At 35.9% G+C, this 13,203-nt stretch overlaps 1 protein-coding gene across 8 annotated transcripts in view; it reads right to left on the bottom strand.

The window, feature by feature from the left end:
• TET1 (tet methylcytosine dioxygenase 1) overlaps positions 1–13,203 on the bottom strand; it is a 134,511-nt gene that overhangs the window by 45,576 nt on the left and 75,732 nt on the right. For all 8 annotated transcript variants that reach the window (XM_053206879.1, XM_027062145.2, XM_027062146.2 and 5 more), the window contains 3 exons: positions 10,269–12,588; positions 6,143–6,233; positions 5,495–5,588 (listed from right to left, as the gene is read on the bottom strand). In XM_053206879.1, coding sequence (XP_053062854.1) covers positions 5,495–5,588; positions 6,143–6,233; positions 10,269–12,588 — 2,505 coding nt within the window. The remainder of the gene's footprint in view (positions 1–5,494; positions 5,589–6,142; positions 6,234–10,268; positions 12,589–13,203) is intronic.

Raw genomic sequence — 13,203 nt, 5'->3', positions numbered from 1 at the left:
GAACTTTTCTGTTGATATATTCCATAATGAACAATGTTAATACTTAACAGCATTATTTTGTTAATAAAGTTCACAAAGGACTTCTTTTCCTCCTTACAAAAATACACGACTATGTTAGATTATATTAAATATTAACTATATTGGATAAGGCTGAGATAGATATATTTTACAATGCCAATATAGTGTCTTTAACATGATATTTTTAGTGAAGAAGAGATATAGGATATTGCTGTAGTCATCTCCAAGACATCTCCAATGATTGCCACCACCTAGTATTTACACACTTGCACAGAACCTTCCTACACTGAATAGGGTTCACTTGTGTAGCAACTTCCAAAGCTAACACCCTAAAAGACACTGTTGGGACGTCTGTGTGACTCAGTCAGTTAAGTATCCAACTCTTGATTTCAGCTCAGGTCAAGATCTCACTGTACAAGAGACTGAGACCCACAATCAAGCTCTGCACTGTCAGCTCAGAGCCTGCTTGGGATTCTCTCTCTCTCGCACCTCCCCTCTCTGTCCCTCCCTTGCTTGTGCTTCCCCCCGCCACCCCCCCAAAAAGACATTCTAGCTGTTTCCTTGTTATCTTTTGATTGACTTACTATGGCCATGGCAGGGCATGGGAAAACACCTAAGTCCTATGATAAGAAAGCAAGGCCTCTAGCAAACAACCATCAATGAATCTCCTGCAAATGACCTGGGAAGTAAACCTTCCAGCTCCACTCCATACTCTCCAAATTTGCAGATGACTTCAACCTCATGAGAGACCCTCTTCCAGAAGCACTCTGCTAAGCTACTCTCAAATTCTTTTTAAAAAAATTTTTTTTAAGTAGGTTCCATGCTGAACATGGGGCTTGAACTCATGACCCTGAGACTGAGTCAAATGCTCTGCTGACTGAGCCAGCCGGCACCCCTACCCTCAGATTCTTGATCCACAAGAGCTCTATGAGATAATAAAAGTTCCTTGTTCAAAGCTACTAAATTTTGGAGTACTTGGTAAGCAGCAGCAGATAATACAGATTTGCCAATTAATTCCTTAGAATGCTCTTTATAAAACACAAACCAGGTAGATAACATATCCCTAATTAAAATACCTCAAAGACTTCATGTTGTTCATGGACTAAAAAACCCAAATTGCCCACTATGGTCTACAAAACCATTCATGCCCTGGCTTCTGCCTAACCTTTTTACCCTCACACGGTTCCATTCTCTACTTCTTCAGTGACTAGACTCCTCTGAGGTTATTAATGAATATACTCTTTTCTATCACCTTTTTTTTTTTTTTTTTTTTTTTTTTTGCTGTTTTCTCTGCTTAGGAATGTTCTTCCCTGCATTCTTGGGAGTATTCTTTGCATACTTGGCTCCTTTTTGTCTCTCAGTTCTCAGCTTAAATGTTCCCTCCCCAGAGAGGCCTTCCCTGATGACCCGTTCATGAGAAAGCCCTGGAAAGTTCCCACTAAAGAGAGAAACAAGATAAGGAGGCCATATTTAAAGCAATATAAAACTGGAGTTAGTCTGTTTGAATAATTGTATGAAGTGAAAGAAATGGTATAAAATTTGAAAAGAATATAAATTTGTCACTACAGACTACATGATTGCACATCTGAGATCACAAGCAAAATAAACTGAAAAATAAGAAACAAAAGAAAGAGAAAAAAGAAGAAATATATAAACTCTGGGAAGTAAACTTTAAGACACCTCTGAAGGAGGGGCACCTGGCTGGCTCTGTCAGTGGAGTATGTGATTCTTGATCTCGGGGCTTTGGGGACTCTACGTGTTGGGTGTAGAGTTTACTTAAAATTAAATCTTTGAAAAACATTAAAGCACCTCTGAAGGCCAAAAGAATACCCTAGCCAGTGGAAAGGTATCCTGTGTAGGACAGAAAGACTAAGTATATTCTCCAAATTCTCTGTGCAGTATGGTTACAATAACACCAATAGGACTTTAGTTTTGCAACTAGACAAACTGATTATTAACTTAGGGGAAAAATAAACAAGACAGGAAGAGTCAAGAGATTTCTGAAAATTAGAAGGAATTACCTCTACCAGATATTAAAATATATTATGAAGTATATATATTTGTGTATATATACAAATATATAGTAGATAATATACAAATTTTTATTTGTACTATATACAAATAGTATATAATATACAAATATGTAGTATATACAAATATATAGCATAAATATATTGTAAGAGTAATTTGATGCTTATTTGGGAGACCCATAGCAATGAGATAACAACAGAAAATCTAGTAGTATAAACAAATACAAATCAGTGGAGAAAATATGGACAATTAAATAAGTGGTGTTGGATGTCTGCACAGTCATCTGAAAAAATATAAGCTGTTGCAAAAAATGGATAAAATAATGCAGAAAAATCAAATCATTAAAATACGACAGAAAGGTTTATCAGCTTATAAGCTAGAAGTGGTAAAGATTTTTCTAATTAAGACACAATACACTAAAGTCAAAGAACAGATGAAAGGTATTTACCTTAAAATTTTTTTCATCTCCAAAATTTTGTTCAAAATTTAAAATTTGATTTAAAAATTCTGAACGTTAAAAATAATGACAAGCAGTGGAAATACATCTGCAACCTTTATGACAAATGTCAATTTTTCAAAGGGGCTCCCATAAAATCAATAGAAGACTAATAATCCAATAGAAAAATTGGCAATCTGTATATTGTTTCCTACTTTAAAATGTTTTGCATCGCCTGTATTTTTCAAGAGTGATTAAAACATAAAAATAAACATCACTTTGGCTACTGTTTAGATATATCTTCACCAAAACTGTTACACATAGAGATTGACTCATGTGGGTGTTACATGGGGACTGAAGAAAGGATGTACTTTCACAGCTGAATTGACACAGTCTGAAAATCAGTGCTTGGCTAGGACAAGAGGTTGATCCATGAATGAGGAAACAGTCCTTCAAAACTAGTTGGGGAGCACTTTAAGGAGATTTTATTTAGTTCTTGAGAGGTGAGGTGGCCCAGCAAACATGTAGTTAGCAAGCCTAGTCTGAAACTGTGTGATGGCTGGAAGAACCCTGGCCAGTTTGTTCCCATCTACAAAATGACCGGTAGATCTTAATTCATGTTTGCATCCCTAATATCTAGCCCACGGGCTGGCAATAGAAAGTATTCAAGAAGCACAGTTTCTTCACTTATTTTTCTCCTTCTGAAACTGTTTCTTTTCTCTTCTAAAACTCACCCACATTGTAACAAATTGAAGGCAAGTTATCTTGGAACTTGATTCTATTTCACATAACAGAAAACCCCCAAACAACACGTTTTTAATATGTTAACAAAAATTCTCTCTCATGTTAAAGAAATTCAGATTTAAGGGGCACCTGGGTGGCTCAGTTGGTTAAGGGGCCGACTCTTGATTTCAGCTCAGGTCATGGTCTCATAATTCATGAATTCAAGACCTGCATCCGGCTCAGCGCTCGTAGAGCAAAACCTCCTTTGGATCCTCTGTCTCCCTCTCTCTGTCCTTCCCCCCTGTTCATGTTCTCTCCCCCTCTCTCTCCCTCTCTCAAAAATAAACATTAAAAAAAATTCAGATTTAAGAAAGACTGAAATTAGTTTGGCAGCGCTCCTGGTATCATCAGGAACTCATGCTCCTATCTTTCTTCACACTAGAAAGTCAATCTGTGCTTCAAAAGTGGCTGTTGGAGCTCCAGTCATTAAATAAACTCATGTTCTATAAATGTTTAGTGAAAGGAGAAAGACACAAAAGAGCACACACTATATGAGTCTAGGTATATGGAGTTCATCAAAAAGACCTTTAAAGAGATAAAAGTCAAAATAGTAGTTACCTTTATGTGGTGTTATTGTCTGGGAGGGCCCTTCTGGCGTGCTAAAATGATTATATCATCATCTGGATAGCGTTAGACACAAGAACAACCTTGATATGTATGTACACCTAAGCATTTGGGCACTTTACTGTAAGATAACTAAACAAGGTAAATTCTAGATCTTTGAGTTTATCTGTATTTTGACAGGACTAGGAGCTCCACATAGATTGAAGAAACAGTATTTTGGAGGCCCCTGGGTAGCTCAATTGAGTAAGTGTCTAAAGGAAGCTCAGGTCATTATCTCACAGTTCATGAGTTTGAGCCCTTCATCGGGTTCTATGCTCTAAGCACAGAGCCTATTCAGATCCTCTGTCATCCTGCCTCTCTGCCCTTCCCCCACTCTCTCTCTCAAAAATAAACACTAAAAAAAAAAAAAAGAAAGAAAAGAAACAAAGTATTCTAGAGTGTGCAGCTCTTGTGCTTTTAATTGCTTCCAAAGGTTTAAAAGTAACCAAGACAAATAGTCTACTACTAGAGCAGCTATGGGTGTGGCAATCGTCTTGCTTTAGGAATACCTGGGTTTAATCCTACTTTTATTTTGTATTTAATGTCTTTAATTTCTCCAAAAGGGGTATGAAGTTACTGACTTTGACCTTATTCAAAATCATAACAGAGTCCTTTTGTGAGGATTCAAGTTTTTAACATAGTACCTGATGTATAATAAAAGGTACTTGTTATTGTTATTATTTTATTACCATTATTACCAACATCAATTTTTTTTTTAACAACATCGTCATCTTTATTAACAAATGATGGCACAGGGATCTAAAATGATTCTACGATTGGGGCGCCTGGGTGGCTCACTTGGTTGGGCGTCTGACTTCAGTTCAGGTCATGATCTCATAGTTCGTGGGTTGGAGCCCCGTGTCGGGCTCTGTGCTGACAGCTCAGAGCCTGGAACCTGCTTTGGATTCTATGTCTCCCTCTCTCTCTCTCTTTCTCTCTCTCTCTCTCTGTCCCTCCCCCAGACATGCTCTATCTCTCTGTCTCAAAAATAAATAAACATAAAAAAATTTTTTTAATGATTCTATGGTCAAAAATTCCAAATAAACTGGTTAATATCCTTGTGGGTGTGAATGTCCTACTGAATATATATATTTGGCTAGGAACTTGTTTTACAGTTAAGAACTTCCCAAAGAAGTTGAATTTAGTTCTTCTTATAGTTCTGCATGTTTAGAAAACCAAAGTAGTCATGGGTACAATTTTGGGAGTATGTTGTAAAAAAATTTAGTTTTGCTTTCAAAATTATATGATCCTCATTAAGGTGGTCCTATGGATAATGACTTGGAAATAATTTCAATACAGAAACAGATATAAAGCAGTATGTATAATTTAGTACCATTTACTTATGTTACCTAACTATAAACTCATTAAAAGATCTCTAAAAGTACATAAGACACTGACAAAAGTGGTGACCTTGGGGAGCTGAAGATCACTAAGTAATAACTGGGAACTTTTGTTCATTTAACATAAAAAGTCCAGGCTAAGATAGAAAGCTTCCTGATTATTTCCCAGGGAATAATAAGGGTGGATACTTTTCTAATCCACATATTCATGGAAAATAAATTGATTGGTTTTATATGTGGAATAAATCTAGTTTTGAAAAATGTGTAAGCACAAAATACTTACCCACTTAGCAATTGGACACCCATGAGAGCTTTTTCCTTCTTTTCCCGTGTACACTACAATTTCTATCCTTATTGCGTTTCCTTTTTGACCATACCTGAGTACAAAACACAGTGAAGGGAAAATAACTGCAATTAATTGCGATATACACTTTTGACATCTTAATGTACATAAGATACAGCTTTAAAGAAGTACAGAAATCAAACACTCCTCATAATTTACATTCGTTAAAAATGTATTTTTGTGTGGCAGATATTTTTATTGTTATCCCATTCTGCTTACTTGTCCTTAAAGATCACTCTTTTAAAAAATGGACTGGCTCCAAGATAAGCATAAGGAATGTGAATGCAGTGTTGATGGAGGTAATCTGAACTATCACTACGATTATACAGTAAATAGAAAAATAAGTATTTCTGAATTTAACAAAGACAGCCTTGCTCTGTGAGTGTCTTGTTGAGGGCCCCAAGGCTCATGTGATGAGTGACTCAGCAGGGACACCAGGACACTATTCTTTGCCTGGGCCCTAAGAAACATCCAACTTCCACTCCTGAAGGTATATATATACTTCTCATTTGTTCCAGAGATAATTTCTCTGCATTGAGTCAGGTCCACAGTAATGAAGGATTTTAACAGGGAAGGATATTTCCTCACCTATTCTCCATGATTTCCCTGATAGCAGCAACACTTGGTCCTGCCCCAAGGTGTGTATAATATGGGCCTTTGTCTTTTTGTATAACTCGATCTGTGGAAGGAATAAGATTATTAGACCCAAAGCTTTACAGAATTGCATAGGGGCAAGGAGGATATAGTTTTATTATTTGTTTTCGAATTCAGAACAATGAATCTTGACAAGCTTTTGGAAAGATTTAATAATTAATGTCTAGGACAATAAGCCCTAGAATTTCACTTGTTTTTTTCTTTCAGCTCCTAACTATTTCATTCTTCCTCTAAGAATCAAAGGAGAAAAATATTTTAAGATGTGGGTCATATTTATTTTCCTACCTCCTGCTTTAAAAGGAATCTATTAATAATTGAGGTACACAATTAAAAGTTATGAGAGCAATACATCTTAAAACCCTGGCCTTACAATCCTATTAAAATCGAGCCCTGCAACTGTACTAAGAATTTATTATACTATACACTTGCCTAATTATACATTTATAATGCAAATGTACGCAGGAATGTTCCTTGTCACAATTATTTGTAATATCAAAAGAGAAAAGCACATTTAGCATGTCATTAAATGATAGGTTGAATAAATTGTGGGATGTTTATATAGTGGAAAAATAAAAAAAACTATCAAAACAATAATATTTAAGCAATGAAAACCCTGAGATTTCATATTTTTAAAAGCAAGTTGCAAAAATATAGTATATAGAGTATTTTTAAGTATATTTTAAAAGATCCAAATTTTCTAAAACTGTAACCAAAATTGAAATCAGTAATAATGTTAATTCATATAGAAAAACTCTGAGGATTTATCGTTAGAATATTATACTGTAAGAAGACATTTGCATCATATTTCTGTCCTACCTGAAATTTTATGGGTGTGAATTATATATTTCATAAAAACAGTATGTTTAACTTGGCCTCTCAGAATCATGTCTAGCTGGAATCGCTCAGGAATGCATTTCTGGCTGTGGTGCATCTATACTGACTGAAAGGTCATTATGATTGGACATCGGATACAACATAAGATTACTTTTGTGGCTTCCTAAGATACATTGAACAGATTTTAAGTTATTACTGATGATCTAAAGCAGTGGTTCTTAACCAGGGGCGATTTTTCTTGAGTAGAAAATTTGTCCAACCTTCTTGGTTGTGACAACTGGGCAGGGGTGTGTGTGTGTGTGTGTGTGTGTGTGTGTGTGTGTGTGTGTGTGTGTATTACAGGCCATGGATGCCACTAAACAGGCTAGGTTGCAGAGGACAGTTCCCCTACAATAAAGAATTATCCTTTCCTCAAAAACTTAAACATAGAACTACTCTACAACCCAGCCATTGCACTACTAGGTATTTATCCAAGGGACACAGGTATGCTGTTTTGAAGGGACACATGCACCCCAATGTTTATAGCAGCACTATCAAAATAGCCAAAGTATGGAAAGAGCCCAAATGTCCATTGATAGGTGAATGGATAAAGAAGATGTGGTATATATATACGATGGAGTATTACTCGGCAATCAAAAAGAATGAAATCTTGCCATTTGCAACTATGTGGATGGAAGTAGAGGGTATTATGCTAAGAAAAATGAGTCAGGCAGAGAAAGACAAATATATGACTTCACTCATATGAGGACTTTAAGATGCAAAACAGATGAACATAAGGTAAGGGAAGCAAAAAGAATATATAAAAACAGGGAGGGGGACAAAACATAAGAGACTCTTAAATATGGAGAACAAGCAGAGGGTTGCTGGAGGGGTTGTGGGTGGGGGATGGGTTAAATGGGTAAGGGGCATTAAGGAATCTACTCCTGAAGTCATTGTTGCACTATATGCTAACTAACTTGGATGTATATTTAAAAATTAAAAAAAAAAAAGAATTATCCTATCTAAAATGCCAATAGTGCTCAATTTGAGGAGGCGTGATTAAGAGGTTAATTACTCTTACTTTGCTAGAACACAATACCTGCATGGAAATCTTTTACTCTTAGATACGATCATCCCACTTGGGATGATTTCTGAGTGAGTCTGCTTTTTGTTTTTTCATCACTTCCCATTTCTACACAATGAGCACAATAATCTTGCATGTAATGATTATAGGAAAACATGTAAGTGACGATGTATAAAACAATTACGTGTGTACTGCCGATGTTCAATAAACTTTAAATGCTTAGTTGTGTCTCAACTCCTACCCAGTGACTAGTTACTATCTCTACGGAAAGAGTTTTGAAACTAGACAACCATCCTACTGAAATTATGCACACAGTAAAATTATACTAGCTCAGTAAAATTAGACTAAAATATAAATTTTAATGGCATTTTAAATTACAGATTTTTTTTTCCATTTCTAATGATATTAAAAAAATTACCGTCCCTTTTTTACTTCAGATTTTTGAAACAAGAGGAAGGTAGGCTCTCAAGTTGTGACTGTCTTTGAAATCCAGTTTAGTCATTCACTAGCTGTGAACTTCCCTGTGACTTAGTTTCCTCATTTGTAAACTGGAGTTAATAAGCCTTCCCTTTGTAGGGATGTTGTGAATATAACAAGTCAGGGCCATTGTACTGTATCAGACTTGGCAGTAAAAGATCTGGAATGGGAATCGTCATTATTACACTCTTCTGTACTTGGTCCAAGAACCTCTCATTCATTCTCCTGTTTCGACCCCACTCAGCATTGTCACCCCTTTTCAGATTATGAGATCCTTCCAAGAAGAGCTTATCCCTGGTACCTGGCACATGGCAGGCTGTCTAAGTGGTGTTGAATGATGAGTGGAGAAATAGAAGGATTGACTTCAGAATGTCAAATGTACTTTAGAAAATCAAGAGCAAATAGTCATGGCTATATACTTCACTAATTTTTCTACTGTGGCTTTGAAAAAAAATCAGAGTGATATAGTTTATCTTCCAAACAATCCTTTACCCATTCTGGAATGTACTAACCAACCACCTACTTCTGACAAAAAAAACTTCCCTTGTTCAAGGCAAATCTTAAATCTTCGTGATTTGGGGCTATATTTTAAGACTTTTTTTTTTTTTAAAGACTTTTAATAATCAAACCTATTTGAGTTCAGAACAGGTTATTTCACAAATTTTGTCCTCATAAGCTGTATAAAAGCTGAAATAATGAGGGCATCAAGTAGTGTAACAAACTTGAATGACCCAATCTATTTAATCTCTCTATTACAGCTACATTAGAGTAAATTAATTCTTCTTTTACAAAAGCTCTTACATGAAATCTGGCCATAAACAATGACTAATCAGTACAGGGTTCAAATTAAGCTTTCGTATGTTTTAAATACTGAGCAAATTTCTCATAAGGCCTGCCTAAGAATCTTTAGTCCTGCAAGATTTTCTCAGGGCTGATAAAAATTCTAATTATTAGTTCCTGAATGATCTCTTTCAATGACTTCTAAGACACAAAATATGTATTAGTTAGAAATCACTTCCCAGCTCAGCTATTTACACATGCCTATTTGTTTTTTAAACAGGAAAACAATATTATACAACAACTTAATATTTTAGAATTTCAAAAGGTTTTCAAATTCTTCAGCAGCTAAGATTATGGATTTGTTTCATATATAAGGACATCCTTTGTATTGCAGAGCAGAAGAGCACTAAGCATTGAAAAAGAAATAAACCAGGTCCAGTTCTTTAATGGGGTGGCAATCACACATACTTTGTATAGTTATTTGTTAAGTTGCACATATATTTTATGTTCTCTGTGTGTAGGTTTTATATTTCACAATAAAAATTATTTTTGAAACAAAATGCTTACAGGTTGAAATTCTTTTCCATATAGTAAGAATAAACTATAATAAAGTATTAAAGGAATTCATTCCTATCATATTCACAATAAAATTTGGCCAAGAGAAATCAGCAAATTTTCCACTTAAGAAAGTTTCCAAATTATGCGTTAAACTTCCCAATTATTTGAGCATAATCAGTAAAGGTCCCACAGAAAAACCGGCATAGATTTAGTCCATTTCAGCTAGAACATGAATGGGGCAAAAATGCCACATATGAAAGACAACCCAAAATTTGATTTGGTCATGAGGAGGCAATTAACGGAAGTAAACAAAGAAGAAACACATAACACACTCGGCCCCACACTTACCAAGACAGTTGCAGGTTGGCAAATCAGAATCTTTCGTTGTGGACACCAGGTTTTTTGTAGGATTGGTAAAGAAGTTCATGGCATAATCATTAAAACTTTTCTGTGCACTGTCTACTGGGGAAAGTTCTGATGCTCCAACACTGGATGAACAGACATCCTCTTCACTTTTGGTAGAAACCACTGTAATTCCACCTGAACGCACTACATTTACATTCCTGAGAATTTGTGCTGGGTCTGGTAGGGGGGTCTCATGAGAGATACCAGGCAATGTCGGCAGTCTCTGATGCATGACTTGGTCTTTAACATCCTGCTGGAATTGTGTTTGGTCTTCGCCAGCCATTACATTAGCACAATGGTTAGTTGGAGAGGAGGCCTGGAGTAAAGGATGAGCTTTCTGATTGACATTCACGGATGGCTGTACCTGAGAATTATAAACTTTTTCTGTAAACGCCTGCCCATTGGATTCTGTTTTTAACTGGAATAATGGGAGAGAATCCAAAGGTTCAACCTTCATGGTTTTTTCCTGTGCTAATTCGGGATAATATCGCTCAAATTTTATCTGAGTGAGTGGAGGAAATAATTTTTTGTGTTCTAATGCTGAAGTCGTTTGAGTCAGTGGTTTCCATACTTTGGTTAGGGGAGGAATTTTTCCTAACAGAATGGGAAAATCATGTGGACCAAATTGACCAAATCTTTGAAATTTAGATGCTATCCAAATGTCATGTAACTTACTGTACTCATATGACAGCTGTTCCCTCTTTTTCTGGTCATTATCTTGACCAGTTAGGACTACAGGCTTCTTTTTCCGCCGATCTCTTGATGGGGTAGATTTTGTCTTTTTCTGTGTCGTGTTCTTGTGCTTTGTTAATGATGAGCTATGATTGTTTTGTACACTGGAAGGTGGTTTCTGTTGTACTGTGATTTTCTCCTGACTGCATTTTTGCTGCACATCATATGCAACAAGATTTGTTGATGTACTTTCAGCCTTTTTGTCCTCTTGTTTTATATAATTGAATTTAATTATTGATGCAAGTTGTGTTAACTGTGTTGCAACATCTTCCTCTATTTTACTATGAACTGTATCTTGACACGATGGATCATCTTTTGAGTCTATCTGTTTACTGCTGGCCAGTGACTGGTTACAATACCCCAATTTATCACTTGTTGGTGGCAACTGATGCAAATTCTTAGAACCCTCAAGGGTAATTCTAGCTTGAGCAACATTTTTATTGGTGTCAATTTTAGACGAATTTGGATTTGGTATGAAAAGAGATCCTGAATTTGTGACTTTTGAATATTCCTGTGACTTTGTAGATGCTTGGTTAGCAGCTGAGTTGTTGTGTGACTTGGAAATATTTTGGCCATTAAATACCACCGTGCTGCATGGGCTTTGCTTTTCCAAAGATGGATAGTGATGAAGGCTTTCTGGCTCCCCTTGTAAGGTTGGGTCTTGAAGGTCTTTTTTTACCGAATAAAGGATAGCTTTACAGCTATTAAGCAAACTCGCTGTTCTGTGCTCTGTTTCTTCATCCTTCTCAGACTTTGATGGTGAAGAATTTTCTGATGGAGCTTCTGATAGTTGGGTCAGAGCTTCTATGGCCACCACTTGCTCCAATGTTAATCTCCTATCTTTCATCAGGGATAGAAGACTTGGTTGAACTGGAGATCCATCTTTTGATTCTTTACTTGGTATATTTTCTAGAGATTTGGGTTGATCACTTTCATTGTGTGTACTAGTATGACTATTTAGGTTGAAATTTGCTGGATCTGGGATAGACTTGCAGTTAAAGCTGGGCTTCTGGAAGACTGAAACATTACTTCTCCCCTTGAGATGATCACAGCTCGCATTAGTGGCAATGGAGCTCATGGCATTATGGTTGGCAGTGTCTTTCAGGAATTTATAGGAGTTGTTTTCAAATGCCTTGCCAAATTCTTCAATACTGAATTTTTTAAAACACACGTTGGTCTCGGTTGGTAAATAGTGTACATTTTTAATGCCATTTCTTACAGTTTGTGCAAACAATTTCTGAGGTTCTGGTAACTCGGTGAGTAGGACTTTCTTCTTGTCATCTTCAGAGTTTTTCAATTTTTCAGCTTCAGTCACAATTGCCTTAAATTCTCCTTTGACATGATCGGTTAAATGTGATTTCTTATTTTGCGTCCACTTCTCCACTTCAATACCTGTCATACTTTCTTCATTTTTAGTTACATTTTCAAGGGGAGGTGGGTTTAATTCCAATCTCTGTTGGTCCCCATGGCATTTACTGTATTCCATGGATTCTGACTTGGGGCCATTTACTGGTTTGTTGTCAAAATTTGCCTACAAAATGAACACAGAGATATCTCATATTATCTATGCAAACATACGAGTAAGAGCCATGGGAAATTTACAGTTTAATAAAAACTAAATGTAAAGCCCTGAAAAAATATTTTTGCTTTTTTTATGTGTTCAATAAAATAGCAATAAGGGGTGTGTAGGAAAAAAGAAAAAGACCGAAGTACAAACTATCATAACCCACGTGTATTAATATTTTGGTATACTTAATTGTTTTTCCAAATTAATTTTTAAATATTTTTATGTTGGTACCATTCAATGGGCAATATCTATTGTTTGAAATACAAAATACACGCAGAAAAATGTGCAAATCATAAGTACATAACTAATTGAATTTTCACAAAACGAACACCTATGTGCCCAGATTCCAGGCCAAGAGACTCCCATCTGGTCATCATTTCACTGCCTGAGGGTAACCATTGCTTTGACATCTATCATAGATTTCTTTTGCTTACTTCCAAACTTTAAATAACTGACTTCCTTTCACTCAAAATCGTATTTGTGATTCATCCATGTTGTTAAGTATACTTGAAGTCCATTAATTCTTATTGTTGGACAGTCAAACAATGACTACAATATATTGATTCTACTATACATAGA

Source organism: Acinonyx jubatus, chromosome D2 (genome assembly GCF_027475565.1).
Source record: "Acinonyx jubatus isolate Ajub_Pintada_27869175 chromosome D2, VMU_Ajub_asm_v1.0, whole genome shotgun sequence".
Lineage (NCBI taxonomy): Eukaryota > Metazoa > Chordata > Mammalia > Carnivora > Felidae > Acinonyx > Acinonyx jubatus.
Note: the sequence above shows the minus strand (reverse complement) of the source record. Positions and strands in the feature narration are given on the sequence as shown.